We start from the raw sequence: 20,929 nt of genomic DNA, 5'->3' as shown, positions 1-20,929 counted from the left end.
TCAATGGAAGTTCTTAGTTTTAAGATTAAGAAAAATTATAGAGTTCAATGCTGATGAAACGTGAGAGCATAGAAAGATCACACTTTGGCATTGGTAAGTAAGTATTACTGTTCGCTTACCAAAAGAGATTACCTCAACTGAATGTGAAAAAATGTGGTTGGTTCTGATTTTCTTACTCGAGATCGAGGAACGGTTCTTACTATTTTAGTAATTATACGTTGATTAAAATTTAAGCCGGGGTGTAATGTGAAATTATTGTTAGTTTAGTCTTGATAGTTCAATAGTGTATTTTGCGATTTCCTCATATATAAATTTTCAAATTGTTTATATTCACTTCATTATTATTCATCATTTCACTAATTAATATCACATTATGGATTCCAAATAGAGAATCCCGAAATGTATGTCATTTATCATTGAATGAATTTTATAACGAAACAAAAGTCAATAGAGCTGTGGAATTGAGTTGTGCTAATATTTGGAGTCATCAAGTTAATATTTTGGTTGTTGATTTAAATTATTCACCGTCACATAATTATTATATGTGAGTTTTGTTAAAACGTCATATGCAATTTATGCTTATTAATAATGTGGTTTTACATTCATATTGCAACGAAATCAGCAAGCAAATATATTAAATTCAATAGACATCCATTTCACGTATAAAGGTGAATTTCCATAGGGCCTTCTACTAATTGAACGATTTGTACATATACATAATCGGCAAATTGGGCAAAACCTTATCGATAAATCAATTTCGCGTGGATGTAATTGCTTCCACTATTATATCCAGACCCAGCCCTGTTTATTTTGTAAATACCACGGCAATAGAGATATTGTAATATATGAGGGCCATTTGGGTTTTACGACCGAGGGGTAAATGCATTCGCTGAGATATTCAAGAGTAGAAAATGTTTACTTTATAAGTTAATAATGGGCTTCTCGCAAATAACAAGCTTTCCTTTTACTGCATAACGCTCGTTATCACCACGTTGCCTGTTCGCAGTGAAAATCTGAAAATTCATTAATCAGAGGAGTTCCCGGGCTTTAAATCTTAACAGCGACTGTTCGTCTTTCCTTATAGACAAGTTTTTCTCAGTGTCAAATAATTATACGTTTTAATTTGGAAGTTTCAAGTTTATTTAATTAACAATGATTTATAGGCAAAGTTGGGAGAGATTCAATTTATTATGAGACACGATAAAGTTTGCTCAAATTTGCTAATATAATTAGCTCGATTCGGAAGGCGAGAAGATTATTAAATTTCTTTGTTAAACGACAGTATTTCAACCCTAAAATTGTTTATTGAATGATGCTTACATTATTATATTTATCGTCCTCAGCAACAAGCACCTTTCCATTTAGAATTTTAATGGAACATAAAGCAGTTGTTCTCATTTATTACCAAAAGGACCATGTAGACAATCCAAAGAAGAAACGGTAGTTCTCCGTAAATTGTATGCGTGTTTGGACCAGTGTCAAATTGTAAGAGTTTGTATTCTGACACATACCATTAGATGCTAAAATTTCTCTGGTCTATGGGGTGTTTCTTAGTGCATGTTAAAATGAACTGGGTGAATTAGTAGCTTATTTTAAGAAAATAACTTCAAATAAAGGCACGTCTTAAATTGCTTCCGTTGTTATTAAAGGGTGTTGAAGTTTAATTTTTTTTTCAATTTTCATTAATTTTTCCTGTTAATTATGAAACTAATTAACTCAAAATTGGTAATAACATTCATTTTAGCATTATGAACAAACTGAAATAACAATTATTGAAAGTGCTCTACAGAGCGTAATTGTTTTCATAGTCACTCTCAATATGTTACATCACAACTTTTTCCATGAAATTTTTAGATTTTATTCATTTAATTCCTTATGTCTTTTATTAACTTTTTTTTCCTCAGTTTTTTATGATGAAAAATAGTTTAAGAGATATTTGTAACAATTAAAATTACTAATATAGATTATAATTAAAATAATTACTGAAAATGCCCTTCTTCCACCAAAATCGAAGATTCTACCCTTCTTCTTATGGACCGATTTAGTCTGGGAAAAATTCCGGGTGTATTTCTAACAATTGGACAAGCATTTACAATTTTTCAACAATTGACTAACTTAATATCTCTTAAATTATCGTTCTTAATTAAAAAAAAACTGAAGAGGCAAGCAACTTACTAAAAGACATAGGAGATATTATATGAAATTAATAATTAAAATCTAAAAACTGTATAAAAAATTGATGTAAAATATTGAGAGCGATTACGAAAACCATAACGTCATGTAGAGTATTTTAAACAATTGTTATTTCAGTTTGTTCGTAATGCTAAAATGATTATTACTATTAATTCTGAACTAATTATCTTTAATAATAATAGAGAAATTAATTTAAAAAAAACTTCAACACCCTGCATATCAAAATGGAAACAATTTAACACCCATTTCAGTTTTCACCATCCATTAAGAAATACCCTGTATACTCAAAATTACCCGCTAGCATCGAATAAACAATGTGTCACTTAAAATTTCTCAAAATTTAAAATAAAGGAAAATACTCCTGTTTTTAATAATTCACGAATTTGTCTTGAACTTTAATTCAAGATTCGAAAGTGACAAAATAATATTCAAAAAGAGCAATATTTCTTAATTCGTAGTGTTATTTATCCCTTTTTCTGGTCCTCTTTCACTGTATGTCTTGTTATTCTTTCAGTTTAGAATAACATTAAGTTATACTAAATTCTTCATTTTGCTATGTTTACAGTTAATTTAATGGCTACAAACAGTAGTGTGCTTACGGAAACTGAACTCGGTCAAGTTCAGGGAAACAGACAATGTGTTTGCTCAATTTCTGAGAGCCGACTATCCATTGTGATGTATGTTTGCAGATCAACATGTTAAATCGAATTTAGGTCAGAAGTCTCCATTCACAAATCTCGGGGGGATGAATCAAGGGATGTGTGGATCAGTCAAAGACCCTCTTGTCTGTGAAGGTTGCGTAATGCGTAATGGAAGCGTTAGTTGGATTTAAAGTGCACTACTCAAAACAATTAGGGGATATTATGTTATTTAAGAATATAATTTTTTATTAAATTTTATCCGCCAATTGACTTTAGGATAATAAAAATTTTACGGGACTAAATAGGAAAATAATGCATACGGCAGGTCTCTGTCGATTTTACAGCTTTTACCTTGAATTCTCACAAAGAGTATAAAATCGCATTTGAGTGCTACTTATGTATCAGTCGAATTTTTGTACTAAGAAATACGAGGTGTGCAATTTTTTCATTTTATTATTTCTACAATGAACGAGCAACATGATTTGAAAGGATTGGCGAACCATAAAACAAATCGAAGCTGGGCGAACACGGACGCATGTTGCTCAAGTTTTTAATGTCAGTCAAAGTCTAATTTCAAGATTGTGGAATCGATTACTTAAAACAGGAAATATTAGAAGAAGACCAGGACAAGGTTGACAATCAACAACAACGCTCAGGAAAGACCGATTTCTCCAATTACTCGCGAGAAGCAGGCTTGTGTCCACTCAATCCATAAGAAATAGACTCCATAATGTCGGATTTTATCCGCGAAAACCAATGGTGTATATTCCACTGACTGTGGGACATAAAAGAGCGAGAGGAGCATGGGCTTAGCTTGATCGAAATTTGACCCATAATGACTGGGGTCGGGAACTTTTCAGTGACGAGTTTAGTTTCAATTTAGAACCTGATAATCGACGTGTTCTGATTTGGCATCAACGAGAAATACGAAACAATAATCAGTTTATCAAAGAGACCCCAATTTGAAGGTGGCGATACCATATTATGGGTTGGTATTAGTTTTGGCGGGCACACAAATCTTTATTTCAACGAGGATGGCCCTTTAAACGACAACAGGGACCCTAATGAAATTCTTCAATCCATTATAATGTCGTATGCTGGAGCAATAAGTAATAAATTCATATTTATGGACGACAATGCTCGTCCACATTGCACTAACATCGTAAACCAATGGTTGAATGAAATTAATATTGAAAGAATGGTATGATCTGCCAGTTCTCCATATGGAAATCCAATTAAGCATCTTTAAGATACTTTGGGAAGGCGTATTGTGAACAGAAACTTGCCACCTCGAACTATTCCAGATCTTCGAAATGCCCTAATCTAAGAATGGAATGGAATTCTCCATAATGTCTTTGATAACTTAATTGAATCAATGCCATCGCGATGTCAAGCCTTTTTAACACCAAGAGGGGTTCATACTCGTTATTAAAAATTAATTTTTGTACCAAATTAATAAATCACGAATTCAAATTGCATTGAACAACCATCGTCTTTTAATTTAAAACATGCACAATTTTAAATAAGATTGCCACAACTGGTCAAATCAAGTTTTAACAAAATGAAGTTCTTTATTTTATCAATAAAAAACTTCTTACTACAAATATAATTTGTTTTGATACGTTTCATGTGGCACAAAAAAGTTTTAAGAGAATATTTTGAAATATCCAGTATTTGTTTTGACCATGTAGAGTCGTATATGAGTAGTGAGCGCGATGTAGGTGAAGATAAATTTAAAACAGTGATTAGTTTTGCTGTTGTCATGAAGTGTTGTGCAGAATAAGAGCATGAAAATTCATATTTTATGTAAGTGTAAAAATTTAAGAATAAAGTTACAATTTTTTCAATACATCCGTAATATTTTTATTACGCTGAGTACCGTATCTTTCCCAACCTACATCATGGAGTTTAATAATTATATCTATCTTTGGAAAGTTCTAAAGCTACGTAGGCTGGTCTTGGAGAAAATATAAAAAAGCTATAGGATAAGGGATGAATAGAACTGACTGGTCAAATGTTTGTCTACAAGATAATTGGTTTCTTTGCCTTGAACGCATCATAGAACATTTAACATTTTTTATCTATTCAAGCTTTTCCTTTTAGCATAGGAAACATGAGTTTTATGCATTAATTTTACATAACCCTGTACTTCGATTGCTCGCGACGGTTTACCAGCGACCCCAATGAAGAAAATGTAAAGGAGTTTTGTTACTTTACAACGTGCTTCACTTTCATTTCTTGCAGTATTTAAGACCTTCTTCTCATCCCCAACATAACTTTTATTTAGGGACAAGCTTCTCAAGAACATTTTAAAATTGCATCTTTTTAATATTTTTTAGTAGGTTCTTCATACTGACATTTTACTTATAAATGAAGGTATAGAACTAATTTGACCTAGACACTTTTCTAACTAACTAACTCATAGAATGCTTAATTACATTAATCAACTCTCAAAGAGACTCAATCTAATTACGAGACCCGACCAAATTTTAATTGGATAATCACATTATTCCAATTGTTATTGGCGTATTCAAAATGCGCCATGCGAATATAAATTTCGTAATTTCCACTTAACACGAAATTCTCAATTTCACGCTCCATAACATGTTCCACGTGCGAAATGGGATATTATTACTTCGTCTACAATTCCGGAGTCGAAACTTTCATGCCGGTAATTAGGCGCTTTTTGAAATATTCATTAAACGTGGTTCCAATGATATTTTCGGAAAATCTTTCGGATTAAGAATCCGATGTTTAGTATTATCGAAATTTAATCAAATCGATATTGAAAGTATTGCTAAAAGATTTGATATACTGTTAGTTATTTTTATATGTCTATGTGAATCACACATTATATGTCATGCGTTCAAGGACACTCCTACACAGAGAAATCCAGTTTCAACCGAATAGCAACGTGTCAGCAATTTGCTCGAAAGCTGGAGGTGGGTGAAACATAACTGTGTGAAAGGTTGTTATGATGGATGATTATTTATAGAATAAATAACTTACCTGAGGTATCTTGAAGAGCCTCAAAAGATTGGCTACTTGGATGGATGTTACACTTGATGCTGCCCCAACAACACCAGAGATAACTTTCCTCACTTGGGTCTTGTTGCAGTGGTACTCCGCCCCATCAATATTGCTTATGCTACCTGAAAAGGAAAAGAAACATACATTTCAGACATTCATTTAAATTCTACGAACGATTTGCTCCATGAAAGGTACAAAAGAACTTTCTAGTTCATGAAATGACTCGATAGGATAGCCGTCATGTTTTCGATACAACTTCTATTAAACTTTTCATACCATTTTTTGCGGATATATCAAAACGTAACAGCCAGTTTAAATGGCATAGCAGTTTTTTGCGCTGACATGGAATCATACAGAAGGCCAATTAGTCCTCGTGCTGAGCCCCAAGTTGAAATGTACTTTATAAAATTTCTTGGATTTTGAATTGGGAAGTTGTCGCCTCTCAAAGTCTTTTAGATCCTTAACAGATCCAGATTACGGAAGAACGTCTAAAACCTTAGTTTTTACATTGTTAAATTTTTACCTACTTCCCGATATGAGACACATGTTGTCTACATATTGATGATCGATTTATCTTTATTAAAATTTATGCATCTTTCCGTCAACCCGACTTAACCATGATTGATACTTTACATTAGCACTATATAATGCATAAATTATCTTTGTATCCTCGCAATACTTCAGGGCGTATCGTGTGTGGCTGAAATTAATTACTGGTGCAGATCCGGTGCATTAAGAACAGAGCCGATTAATTAGGTGAAAAGAGATGGCATAATAAAATTAATGAATTTATGAGCAATTTGGAGAAGGACGGTTATTTCAAGGCAGGACCTTCATGATGCAAGCTTAGACACTCCCTTGTGTCGGTTATTGAGTCGTATTGCATTACAATGTGGACACAGGATATTTGCTTCCATCATTTTAGGTATGGTCAGTTATTGATTTTTTACAATATAGTGAAGAAGAATAAATAGAAGTAGAAGTGAAGAATAAACAAGGTATGTTATATTTTAATGATCAGTATTTTTGGAATAAGGTAAAATAAAAATGAATAATGTGCCTGTGCCCTGATTTAATATTTGTTACTTTTTTATTACATAAATCACTTCACTTTTCAGAGGGATGAGGGTCGAGAGTTTTAAACAAGTTCTTGCGCTGAACTGAAATTTAATCTCACTGTGGATGAAATATTTGGTTTTGAGTGAGACCAGAGCGGGATATTTGATGTGAGTTCAGGTTAGAATTTCAGAAACTGTGCCGTTAGTGGCGCACCACAAAAACGTGCGGGGTGAAATTTTCTGGAGCTTGACCTCGGAAGTTTCATTTTAAATGTTTCGAGAGATACGTAGGTAGTTAATATTTCGAGAATCGTTCCTATGCGTAATGGCCGGTGTGTCCAACGTTATGAAAAATATTGAATTCACTTCTGAAACATCAAATATCTGTAGGGTTACGTAACTAACCCTGCGCTTTAGTTTCGTGTCTAGTCATTTTGTAAAAATGCGTTAAGTGTAAGTTCGATAAGGGTTAGGCAGTAGGAATTACATTTAAGTTAGAAATACCCCTTGAGGCACGGCACTGGTAGGCATTGGCTAGAGCATGAGAATTTCCCATGCCATGTCTTGTCGATGTTGGAAATCCCCGCAATAAACCTGGTCGGCATTGGAGCTGCATATAGTGAGCTTTGTCGGTGCTGGAATTGCCCGCAATAGACCTTGTCGGTCTCACAGCTGCAGTTCCAATTCCCGTTTAAGACGCCACGGTTTGATGCGGCAAATGGTGCAGATGGCACCCTGGTCAAGGTACGCCCATGGTTTATCACCATGGGTGTTGGTACTTAAGGATGGACAAGGCATGGAGGGCTCTCTCTTTTTCTTGCCCTTGTTTTTGGGATACGGTCGGTCATTTTAACGCAGTCGTCGTGTCCGCGCTCATTACATTCATTAGACTGTATATTCCGTATTAATAAACGAAAGCTTGTATACCTTCTCTCTGACCTGTGATTTCATTACAAAGATATAACCAACATCATATATCTAAAGTAGTATCAAAAACACCCGATCCTACATATCTATAAAATTTTCTGGTTTCTAACAATACACGCATTTCTTATGAATTAAAAAAAGAAACGTTTTTGTTGTTCGAGTATTCTATTAGCGATCTTTTTAGCTTTCTTTAAGAGTATTCTTAAGCCATTGTTCAATTCGAATCTATATTTACTCCGCTGACATTACGTTTCATAATACTCAAATTGATTTCCTTCAGTATTCGCAAAATAATTGCTTTAAAGTTCAAATGTCGACTCCCTGAAACGTTTTTATGCCAAAATAATGATATGGACAGCTTTGAAACATAATTCTTGCTATCCTGACATGTGTATTTTTTCGGGAGGCCATTACTGTTTGTAAGTTAATTTGGGGTATGTTCTATGTGAGCATCATGTTCTGAAATGATGGATAAGCCTGAAACATAACTGTCCTGGTTAGTAGAAAGCAATTGTTCGTTACAAATCACAGCCCTAATAATTATCAGGCCGTACTGTAACCCCAGGTTGGTTCAATTTATTGGCAACAGTCCTTACGTTTGTTGTGTCTCTTGAGCCTCAATGTAATCTCCCATATCGAAATTTACGCAATAGAGCCGCTCCTCTTGCCATGTTCTCCAATTTCCGTATTGATTGAGTAAAGAAAATATGTATTTAGACCATCACACTAATGAGCCCAAATTGTTGTTCTCATTTCGTGATTGTGTTTCCGGGGGTTTTGTTACAGTTAAGTCGATTGTACACGAAGGTCAACGACTTATGGCATGTTTAACCGAAATTAGTCTCGTACTCACTTGGGGCGCCCAGATATATTGTCCGATTACTCAAGTAACACTTGTGGATATGCCGTGTATTTTGGGAATTTATTATATCAGTTCACCTAAAACGTCTGTGTTATGGCTTTATTTCAAATCAGTTAAATTAAAAAAAAATTGTATAATTTTGAGATACATGTAGTTATATCTGTCTGAACTGAATATTCTCGGATGTTTATTGCAATTCTAGCTTTGTTATCTGTTTAAACGTTCGTTTTCTATAGATAGCTTCTGAAAGTAATTCTAAATAGTTCTTTGCCTTTGTAGACCTATTATTCGCAGAAAGATACAATATTCCGAATATTATTTAAGCTATTGAATATAGTAGTAAAACTCGCTACGGAACTTATATGACTAAAATAAGCATAAAGAAACTCCCCTAGGACAATCTCAAAATTTCAAATTCAAAAGGTTGCTTCGATCGAGTGTGGCATTTCCATAATCGTATTTTGCGGTCGTCAGTCGAACATAAAATAATTTCCTCTCTAATATATTTTATACCCTTATCCCATGAAAGGTGTCCTTGTTTTCGTTCCAGTCGACGGCATTGATATATCCTCGAACGGTTTTCTAATAATGTTTTGTGTCACGGAAAGCTTCTTGCTGCAGGACTTTTCATATCACTCAGGAAAAAAACGAGCGAGATGAAGGTTGGAGATCTTATTATTGATAAGGGATTTGTTTCCCCGACTAGACCGTTTCTAAAACATTTCTAAGTGCACCTCCACACTTTAGAAGTACCAGAAAGTTGCCTCAAGTCTCAGAACTTTAACCGGTAGTTTGACCTTCTATCTTCCTTTTACGTGATTACATTTTCAACGTAAATTCTGCGGCTAAATTGCACACTTAACCCCAAATAAAATATTTAATTTGGCCCGAAGCCATCAGGTCCAATCAAACGGCATTTCATGGACTAAAGTGTTAGTTGGAAATTCTCTTTAGTAAACGAAATTTCCGCAGTAAACCATTAAACCCGTTTGAGAATCCAAATGAACCACATTGCAGCTTTAGCTTCACTAACACATTAATTTGAGGTTTTTGGGCTCGACGGCATCTTTCTCAAGCAATTAGCTTGTCTATGATACTCTTAGCTTTATACGGTATTTGTCGTCGAGTTGCATAATTGTGCCTGTTACTAGAGTTAAGTGTTTCAATGCAGTTATAAATCCGACTTAATTTCCTTGGTATTTTGTAAGCGCTTCCGGATACGGTTAAGACTATTCTTGATGAAAAGTTAATGTTTTTCGATCCTGGGACTCTCCATACACAAAACGATATATCTTGTAAATTTAATAAAATATTTCGGTGAGAAATTGGCATTTTCGTTTTTGCCAATAAATCATCCGCTGTATTATTCCTCGATATTCGATTTGATTTAACAAGTAATATTTCGTGATTTTTCAGCTGCATGTAGATGTTTACACGTATCAATTTGTTACGTAATCGAGCCCTAGGGCAAATAAATCGAAAGGTATGATTTATTTAATCAAAGTTTAATATTAATTATAAAGATGTAATCGAAATAAAGTAATGGCATGTTTGAAATTTGTGTAGTATTCAGATGTAGAGGGGATGGTAACTATGGTTGCTAAAAGCTCTAGAAAGGTCTAAGCTATATCAAGTATGATTATCCAGAAACCCTTAAAGAAATTAAGTCTAAGCTTTAGAGAAATTTTCTATAACTGAAGCCGCTCTGAACATGAACTTTCGGAATTTCGGAACTAACCCAAAGTGGCTTGACCAGAAATTTTTCACACTTTCACTGACGTACCAAATTCAGAAAATTCCGAATATCAATTTCGACATATTTTCAAGCAAATTTTACCTTTTATCTGACATTTGGATTGTATTAATTATGAGTTTTTGGGTATTTTTGAATAAGAACTTACATATATACAAATATGAGCTTCCGTGTTTACCGATTGAAACTTTTCTCTTAAAATTACGTCAAAGTAAATTTATATACTTAAAAACCTTTTAAAAATCTAAAAACTTAGCTTCACAATTTTATTTAGAATCAACGCATGGACGATCCCTTATGAAATCCCACACAAGGGCGTCTCCATTTATAATATTGAAGCCGAGAGAAGTCTGACCTAAAGGAGTTATTTTGGAAGATTAACTTTTTACAAGAAATTTGGCCATCTCGGCTAATCTTCGTAGGTGTTAAATTCATTGAACTTTTCTGAAATTAGAATCAGTTTATTTGCCGTGTAGGATGGTAATTGTACTGGCATGGGAGAGAAATTCTAAATCCTCTGGCGTCGAGGAAAAAACCTAATTTATTCAATAACAGTTAAGAGGATTTTAATGAGCCGGTGTGGGAGCGTCGCCGTCTGGAAGCGTCGGGGTTTTACATTATCGAACATAACGGCCCAGAACTTCTCATTATTCAAATAAATAATTTTTCCATGTACACAAAATGCTTTTGCAATTATTGTTGCGAACTTTGTGAGAAATAATTTTCCTCCGCTTGAGATTTCTTTTCAAGTTAAATCTCACCAATCCAGACGTACAAAACTAATAAAATTTTCCTTGAATCCCATCTGCCTGCATCGGATTAACCTTCTCGCAACTTAATTGCTAAGAAGGTACGTCTAATAAGCTGTTTATTAGAGTAAAACTGCGTAGTTTAATAAGTTTGCTTTGGCGGTGCAAATATGCCTTTACCCCGGTGTAATAAATTTCAGACACATCTTCCACGCGTGTTGTAAACGTGTGCAAGACGAAGTTTTAAAGAACTTTCATGCATTTAACTCATCACGTGGAAAAGCACCATAAATCTTGAATTTACCCTCATGAATATTTTAATTCAACTTTATTCCCCTTTATAATTTCACATCATCATATTAGTTTTAGACGAGCGGTGAAAGTTATTGCACGAGGAGCTTTATTTATTAGTCTCTTAGATCACGGGAAGATATTGCGCGAATTACGTTAGCTGATTTCATTTCGTCATCTTTCGGAACCTTAGCCAAATCCGAATTTGATATAGACAAAGCCTCTATTCATCGATCTGTTAAGTTAAAAAAGTGACTAGCGAGGTGTTCTATAACCGTTTTAAATTGCGAGCATCTGAAATCAAGTGGATGCACGCAACAACATTCCGGTTATCTCCGCTCACCAAGCAGTCTCGCTCCTGCTTTATTTATATCAAACTTATTTTATGCTCCTCCTTTCATTTATCGAGCCCACTTCATCAATTTCTCTAAAGCGTTTCGGTACTTTTATCGTATATTTCACGGCCAATGAATCCTGTCGTTATAAACATTCACAAGCAATGAGCATTCTGGTACATACCCTGGCCAAATTTTTGATTTCGCAATTTAATTAATTAAATAATAGTGCCTGCAAAGCTCCGTAATCGGTGTAAACTTGTCGTATAGGTTGAGCCAACGTGCTAGAATACCGCGCGATTGTTTGTGAAAGCTCAAATGTCGTAGAAAGTTCGGGCGTGTCGCATAGATGGTGGTACCGTAATAACATACCTCGCTTTCAGCGAAAATCTTATTGAAATGTGATTTTTGTCGAACGACAACCGGTCAAGGGGGGTTAAAGGTAGTTTTGTAGTCAGAGACGAAGCGTCAACCAAGCTCTTTTGGAGCTTTTGATACGCTGAGATACAGGAAACCTAACGTTCTAATACTACTGAACGTGTGCTGTCCACTTTAGAAAACCGAGCCATTGGGATTTTTGGGTGTTTCTATAGTTTGAAAATGAAAAGTTATTTAAAGTTGTTGTTTCCTTGTTCAAGTAAAAGAAGCTCGCGGTGAGTGTTCAGGATGTTCATTTGAAAAATTTTAATGAATACAGTTATTTCTTCTTTTTAAGTCAGACTGTCCGCCGCGGTATATCTCCGAGTGGGTTGTTTAGCGTATTGAAAAATGAGATAATAATCTTTCTGCGGTGTAGTTTTCAGGATGTTTATTATTGTGGAGATGAGCCGCTCTCGGCGGTGAATATCTGCCTTACGGGCATACTTTCATACGCCTGATTAAATGTCCGCGCTGAAGAATCCAGAGATTATAATCAATTTCCTTTCCTAATAGATTCAATTAATACGTAATTTATTTCCAATATCCGGGAAAATTGCCGACCCTAAAAACGAAGAGCAACTGCCTGAATCCCGTCCATTATCCGTTCGTACCGCCCCCTTACCCTTTATCCGATATCGTCTTGTCCTATTGAAATAAAATCGGATTTTTAATCGTTATCGTTACCGTTACGGAGTAACTGGATCCCCAAATTAAACTGCAGACGCGACTCAGAATCCATCAGCAACTTTTAATTTACATTATCAATAAATTTGATCGTCAAACGCATTCTGAAGCCGATCCGAACCAGATATGGAAAAGGAAGAAACGACTCATTTCTCACGTAGTATTAGTCTTCTGATAGTTACACACGAAAGATCATTAAAGTCGGGGCTACACCAAATTGGGCTAAGTCGGCAGCTTCGCCGGCGGCACGAATTCAGCGGCAAGTTGCTTTGCCGTGTCAGGCAGGATCCACTAAACCAAATTAGCTTCCGTTTAGTGGAACCCTTCAGGGGGTAGCAGTTCCTTTTTATGGGTTATATGGCATTTAAATTATTTTTATAGCAAAGCAAGAAAAAAGGTGCCGGTTTTCGATACGTCCTGGGTTAATTATGTTCATATTTCCACGGTACAAACCGGCATCATATATCGTGGCCGGAGGCACGAACCGCCGGGCTAACCCAGATGGCCTGACATTGCTCTAGGGAAATGAGATATCTTGACAAAAATAATATCAAAAGATAAATCTCATAGGGTAAATCTTTTTATTTCCGAGGAGGTACAAAAATGATCAATTTGGATTTATAGAAAGCAGGGACATGTTAGAACTTGATTCTAGAATAACAATAACAAGGAAAACCTTATTTTCAAATTGCATTATTTAAATATTTTATTCGACGTTGTGTTTCCAAAGATAGTACGGTCTGACCTTTTCCTCATAGGCAAAAATTATCGGCTAGCTCCTTCAGGAACCAGGGGAGTGGTGGAGTTTGATGATATATCGTGTGTCCTCGGACAGGTCAACCGATTCTTGTAAAAGGTAAAAAAATATTCGATTTAAATCTTAATTTTTTTGGGGTTGGTTAAAAACTAAGTCCTACTTTACTTTTAGAAAATCAGGTATATCTCGGAAATTTTCAAAAAACCTATTATCCTATGAAGTGTCTTTTCTTTGTCAAAAACCATATGATGTTATATAATTTGATTAAAAAAAATTGTTTAGAATCAAAACCAAAACTCTACATTTTGTTGTATTGTATCGTATCTGAAGTAATATGAGTCTGTCAAATATAAAACACGAACATTACCTTATTAAAATTAAGCTAATTCTTCGAATACAATGTTAATATTATAAGAAAAGTTTCTCCATTCAGTGCAATGGAACCGGCGACAGATCAATAAATATAGTTATTGCTTTATTTAATGAAAAATATCCATACTTTGTCAATAACAAAAGTACTGTAAGGTATTTAGTCAAGAGATGTCTTACAACAGGAAACATTCGTTATAAGAAGAGACAAACACAATCCTATTGTGAATCTGAGGCAGGTACTTTAATTGCTTTAAATTTAATAGACGTAAATCCTAAAACATCATTAAAAAAATTAAGTGCACATACAAACATAAGTAAAACACATTTACAAGGAATTTATAAAGCAAATCATATTTACCTGCATAAAGCTAAATTTTCTCGCACTTTGGAGGAAAGTAACGAAGTAAGACGATTGAAGTTCCTTTTGTCTTTGAGAGATTTAATTTCAAAAAACTTAAATTTTCATAAACTAATAATTTTTTTCCGTCGAAAGCACTTTCGTCACAAATGGTGTCCCGTCGTCCCAAAACCGGCGATATTGGAGTGCAAGGATCCCTGTTATGTAATTATTACAAAAAAACAATATTTAAAAAATGTGAATATTTGATGTGCCGTATTAAATGAGCCAAGCATCACTGGACCTCCCTTCATCGAAAGAAGATTAAATCAGTATATTTATTTACAAATTTTCTAAATATATATTGACGAACTTCCTTTAAAGATTCAACAGACGCATTTCTTTTAAAATGATCGCTGCTCTGCTTATTCGACACAAATGATTACGAACTATCTAAATGATCAATTTGGTGAGAGATGATTTGGGAGAACGAACCGAACATCTTGGCCGCTGAGATTCCTAGACCTTAGGTTAATGGATTTTTTTATTTGGGTAAGAATGAAATAAATAGTTTATGAAGAACACATTCCAAATGATACAAAAATATTAAAAAATATTATAACAGAGGCATTTCGATTGGTTCCTAGAAATATACGTACGGGGAAAAGAATTCTGATACCGTATTGGAAAATGTGTAAATTTAAGAGGAGATTTGGTGGAGTCTTAAATTTAATATAAAATTACACGTTTTTTTAATTTATCTCAAGATAATAATTGATCATTTTAATAAAATAAAAATTGGTAAAAATAAAATATTTAGATTTGGGAAATACGATAACATGTGAAAAATTTAAGTTGACCAAGAACTTTTAAATTAGGTGTATGGTAGGGCTTAGGTCCCGATTTGGAAAAAGTTTTCTTAATAACATTATATCGTATCTGATACATAAAATTATCTTTAATCTACAGGAAAATCGGTTTTTTGAAAATTTCCTAGACATACTTGATTTTCTAAAAGTGAAATTATGTTAGAAATTAATGTTTAACCAGGCAGGGATGAACCTCAAAAAATTAAAATTTAGATCGAAAAATGTTTACTTTTTACAACAGTAATTTACCTATCCAAGGACACATGGTAGACTCACAATATACAATGTACATTTGATATATCCAGACCGAAGGCTTCTCATCGGTTGGATTATTTATTTATAACTTGACCCTAAGCTTTAGTGTATAACCACACAATGTTTTCATACCTTTTATTCCCACCCATCTTCGCTTCGCCTTCAGTTACCTTTAATATTGTCATCTCTCCCTGAGAGCTTACAGGTGTTGACAATTTACATCAGTAACAGCGATAAAGATTAACCATCTAGAACTGGAGTGAAAAGTTTTTTTTAGTACGAATTAAGATACCAAATCAAAATTAACGGTTAAAACGATTAAATTTCAGCCAACTTTAACGCTATGATATGATATTGGCACGCCATGTTTCATTTTAGGACTATTTACACGAAAATTTCATTGTTTGCGAGGATTAAGCTTTAAATGTAGTAAAGGAATTTGTCCGTTAAGGCTGAAGAATGTTTTTCAACTGTTGGAAATGAAACCACGCGAAAAACATGCAATTTCGTGTTCTTTTTCAGACACGTTAATGGTCGTTTCAAAGCAATTTTTGCCCATCACTGTTATAAAATTATTCGCGCAAATTCTAGTGCAAGTTGATTTAAAAACGAATGGTGAGATCTTTGATGAATATACTAAATGACAAGAAAAGGTAAACACCTAAAATTCATGATTTTAAGTTAGGAAATTTTTTACATTCATATGTATTTTGACTTGAACATACAACAATGCAATACTCAACCATATCAGTGCAGTTTATTTGTTGTTAAGTAAGGGTTGTTTTTGCTGTGCGCTATGGTAAAAATTTCAGTTCATTTTTGTAGGTTGAGCCTTGAATGTTACAATTTTATTGAATATTGTTCTTAGAAAGCAACTGTTATGCCTGGTGTGCATAGATTTGGTTACGTTTGTCAGCTGCGTCCCTTTGAGAAAAAGAGAGAGGGAGATAGAGGGTGAGAGAGGGTGAGAGAGGGAGAGAGAGGGAGAGAGAGGGAGAGAGAGGGAGAGAGAGAGGATTGTGGGCTTAAGAGAAGCAGGTTTGTAAATTAGAGAAATTTCGAAAATGACCCACAGATTTTTAAGAGAACGTCGACATCACAGATCTAGAGACATTGACGTTATAGGGAAACCACAGAGGATCAAGATAGCTCCCTAAGACTTTTGGCTATTAGAAATCACTTCAGTACGACTTTAGCAATTGCGAATTGTTAGTTTGAGGAACATGGAACAATGGTTAGGATGCATACATTGTAACGTCATGTCGTAATACGTACGAACGAGAAAATCTTTTATATTGAAAGATGTTGAAGACGAGAGAGTTTATTGATAATTGATCTTTGTTTGTTTACAAAACTGAATATATCTAAATCTATGACACACACTAAATATTCTGAATATATAAAAAATACAATAATGAATGGTGGTTTGCTAAAGCTTGAGATCAAACCACCTTAGCGACAAAATACCCATAAACAAAGTACTTGTCGACATTATTATAGGTAAACCAATTACTAGTACGGAAGGATTAGGTAAATGAATTCAACCATTGACCTAAACAAAGTATGCCACAGTCATTTTAGGTATTTTGCCCTTTTTATCTTTTCATCCTCAGTGGGTTTTACCTTTCGCTTCCGAGCATAGACACATGCAATAGTGCGAAGACAGACGTAACTTTTGTCAAATAAGTTTTCTTTTAAGTCACATTTACTTCCGGTATTTTTACCTATTAAAACCACTCTATGGTACCCCTAATGGATTTAAAAGAAATTCCAAATACACACTGGATATTTTGTTGATGTTTTCTTATCTTAAAGTTTTTTTACTAACCGTGAGTCAAGGTTAATGCACCGCAAGGCTTGTATTGTTTACAACTGATAGTATTGAGAAATTTTCATGTGAAATGCCGCGATTCACAAATAATGAATACACTGATATGGTGTTAGCTTATGGGGGAGCCCGTGGAAATTCTAATCTGGCTCGTAGGATTTATATGGTACACATCGTTTCCCGGATCGTCCTGCACCCAATAGGCGCCCGTTTGTTCCATGTTATTCAAGGACTTCGAAATAATGGAACTTTTGCAGGTGCGTATCAAGATCGCGGCAGACAATGGCCTAATCGTTTTGCAAATGTTGAAAATGAAATTTTGGAAAGTGTTGGAAATAGTCCTGGGAGTAGCACTCGTAGACTAGCAATAGAGTACAATGTGTTAAAAAGTCCAGTTTGGAGGACTTTAAAACAACAACAATTATACCCATATCATGTAAAAAAAGTTCAGTGTTTACAACCGCAGGATTATCATCATCGACAGCGTTTCTGCAACTGGGTTTTAAGAAAGCTAAGACGGGTTCTAAACTTTCTTAATTATGTATTAGCCATCTATGAAGCGGGATTCACCAGGGAAGGTGTATTTAATATGCACAACACTCACATTTGGACAGTTGAAAATCCCCACGGTATAAGGTTCACAACTTTCAAGAGAGATTTTCAATAAACGTATGGGCCGGAATAATAAACGGTCGGCTCATCGGCCCTTACTTTTTACCAGATCGATTAAATGGTAGAAGTTATTTGCAGTTTTTAAATAACGAGCTAAATTATTTATTGGGAGATGTTTCGCTGGAAATTCCTGGAAACATGTGGTATTTTTACGATGGTCCTCCTTGCCATAACGCCGGAATTGGGCGAGAATGGATAAATGAGCACTTTCCCAGTAGCTGGACTGGTCGAAATGGTTCTGTTGCGTGGCCCCCTCGATCCCCAGATTTATATTCTTGCGATTTTTATTTGTGGGGCGGTGTGAAACAGATAGTGTATTTTACTCCAGTTGATAAAATTGAGAAACTACTAGGACGCGTTGAAAATGCCGCCAGATGGATTCGAAATGATAGGAAAACGTTATTGACGGTAGAAGAAAATTTCCAACGCCGAATACAATTATGCTTTGAGAATAATTGTTGGATTTATTAAATTACAAATCAATGTAGCAAATTCGAATCTAAATAGTAATAGGTAAATAATAATTTCGGCATGGTTGACTCACATTGTGCACGCACTAAGATGATTCACGTGTCTATAAGAAGGGAAATATTTCTTGTAATCTTTCACAATGCTCGTACTGCAGTATTATTTCTGCCGTTTCCAAGTAAAGTCGGTTACTGCATTCTTGTTTTGTTAATCTCAATTTCCACTAAATATACTCATGATTTTCAACAATAATGGAAGACATTTTGAACTTTCAATGTAACCTCTTTTTTAGGTAAGTCAAAAATTTTAATTATTTTAACAGTAAATAACGTAAAACCCCAATAACTCCTACTTAGCTGTATGCGTTTATTGACTGTTCGCAAAAAAAGACATGCACATCAGAAAACCAGCAAAAAACTTGGTAGGTATCTATGCAAAGGATCCGAAATGGCGTAAACAATTTTAGATGCCATAGACAGGTAACGGAATTGTAATAAATCTTTTAATGAATTGAACTGGAAAACTATACCTCTTACGCAAAAAATATACTTGGAAAAAATATTCGTTTTTACGAGTTCTGTTATTGATTCAAATTATGGCACTTACTTCTGGGACACCTTGTATAATGGTAGTACAAGAGTAAGGAGATTGCGCGGAGAAAGACTTGATTGACAATTTGACACGAAGAGGCATGTTCATGGTACTGTGGGAGTAATGGTGTGAAGGGCAGTAACACTTGGTAGTAGATTACCTCTAGTTCTCATTAGAGTTACCATGATCACGGTTCGGTATATGTAGGAAGTGATGGAGTCATACGTTGTTCCATATCTTGCGACAATCCAGAACGCCATTTTTCGACAAGACAACGCAAGACCGCACGTTGCTAGAGTGACACCGACCCTCATCAACCAATACCACGTTACCCGATTACCATGGCCACCGAGATCATCTGATTTTTCTTTTATCGAAAATGTATGGAACATTATAGGCTGCAGATTGTTGAACTTAGCTCATCCCCCTTAGACTGTGGCAGCACTTAGACACGAGATAGAGCTGGCTGGGAAGGAGATACCCCCAGACCATATAGATCATCTTATTAGAACAAACAGATGATATTCAACACTTTATTGGTTTGGATCGTAGCTGTGGCCAACCAATTTTCTGAGGACTTGATCGATTATTTGATTTCCCTGCTGAACATTTCACAAAATAATTATATTCTCAAGTTAATTTTAAAGGGATGTTTACCTTTCTTTGTCATTCAGTATAATTGAATTCATACCGAAGAAATATATTTGCCATTAAATATATTATTGTTAAGATGTTACATTTTACTGAGTATAATTAAATATTGTTCTACACCATCTGCTCTAATAATGCAACAATGAAGTTAGTCTCTTCTCCACACTGTTAGGTAATATTGCCTTATTGCCGCCACATAACGTTGCGTTAAGAAAATGTTCCATTAACGCCAATTTAACCTAGTTACCTTCCATAACATGTAACTTGCTCCTTTCCAGGATAACGAATGACATTACTAAAATGGAACGTGTTTATGAAAAATGCAACGATAAGTGGTAGGCACGTCGTTTGGTTATTATAAATGACGAGTAACTCTTTAATACACCACTAACCTGAGTAGATTTTAATTATTATACCAAGCATCAGAAAGTCCACTAACGCAGAACTCTCTTTATTTTCCTGTTTTAATTATTCATGGCATTTCAGCTAAAAAGCAATTTAAATCTCGAGAAGAGTTGCTAAGACAATATTTTTGTTTCGTAAGGTAAGCAATGAAATAGTCTCGGTTTTAATTAAATTGTTTAATGAATTTAATGCCCCCGGAATGTAATTAAATTTTCCAAAGGAATAGGTTTTCATTTCAAACTAGAAGAAATATTCCTAGCAAAACGGCGCTCGAAGAGGAATCCTAATTTAGTATCTGTTCAATTGCTGCTCTCCTAATTTTCATTCTCAAGTAAAAAACCCTCTAAAACTATTTTTAACATCAGCAACTATATCAGCTCATACTATCAGGAAACTGTGATCCTATAATGCCAACTCCGCTATAAGGATCATTTAGGGTCTATTTCTGGAATGGGATTGCAATATCCAAAGCGAAGCTACGGTTTATCCCTTCGAATACCTTTTAGAAGTTTGTCGGATGCGAGACCTAAACTGAGAGATTATCTCCATTGCAAAAATCCCTCCTCGGATAGTTGCATGATATGAAAAAATAGTATTTGTTAGTACAAAGTATGCTTATAATTTTCGTGCTGTTACGGTGATATATCGTAAGTTTGTTAGTGAAGTTTTTGCATGAATCATCAGGTTTCGGTGTTGGAAAAGCTATGTCGTGTGGATTAATGGGCTAATGGAAAAGTTGCCGGGTGGAGCTTAATTGATTAGAAAGTTGCCAGGTTTTGAG

The 20,929-nt window shown here is 34.7% G+C and overlaps 1 protein-coding gene across 3 annotated transcripts in view; it reads right to left on the bottom strand.

Annotated features, from left to right (window-relative positions):
• Positions 1 to 20,929, bottom strand: part of mtt (mangetout) — a 194,531-nt gene that overhangs the window by 54,563 nt on the left and 119,039 nt on the right. For all 3 annotated transcript variants that reach the window (XM_066289203.1, XM_066289213.1, XM_066289223.1), the window contains one exon: positions 5,844 to 5,986. In XM_066289203.1, coding sequence (XP_066145300.1) covers positions 5,844 to 5,986 — 143 coding nt within the window. The remainder of the gene's footprint in view (positions 1 to 5,843; positions 5,987 to 20,929) is intronic.

This window comes from Euwallacea fornicatus, chromosome 1 (assembly GCF_040115645.1).
Source record: "Euwallacea fornicatus isolate EFF26 chromosome 1, ASM4011564v1, whole genome shotgun sequence".
In the NCBI taxonomy this organism is placed as follows: Eukaryota; Metazoa; Arthropoda; class Insecta; order Coleoptera; family Curculionidae; genus Euwallacea; species Euwallacea fornicatus.
The sequence above is the reverse complement of the archived record's forward strand: the minus strand, read 5'-3'. Positions and strand labels throughout refer to the sequence as shown.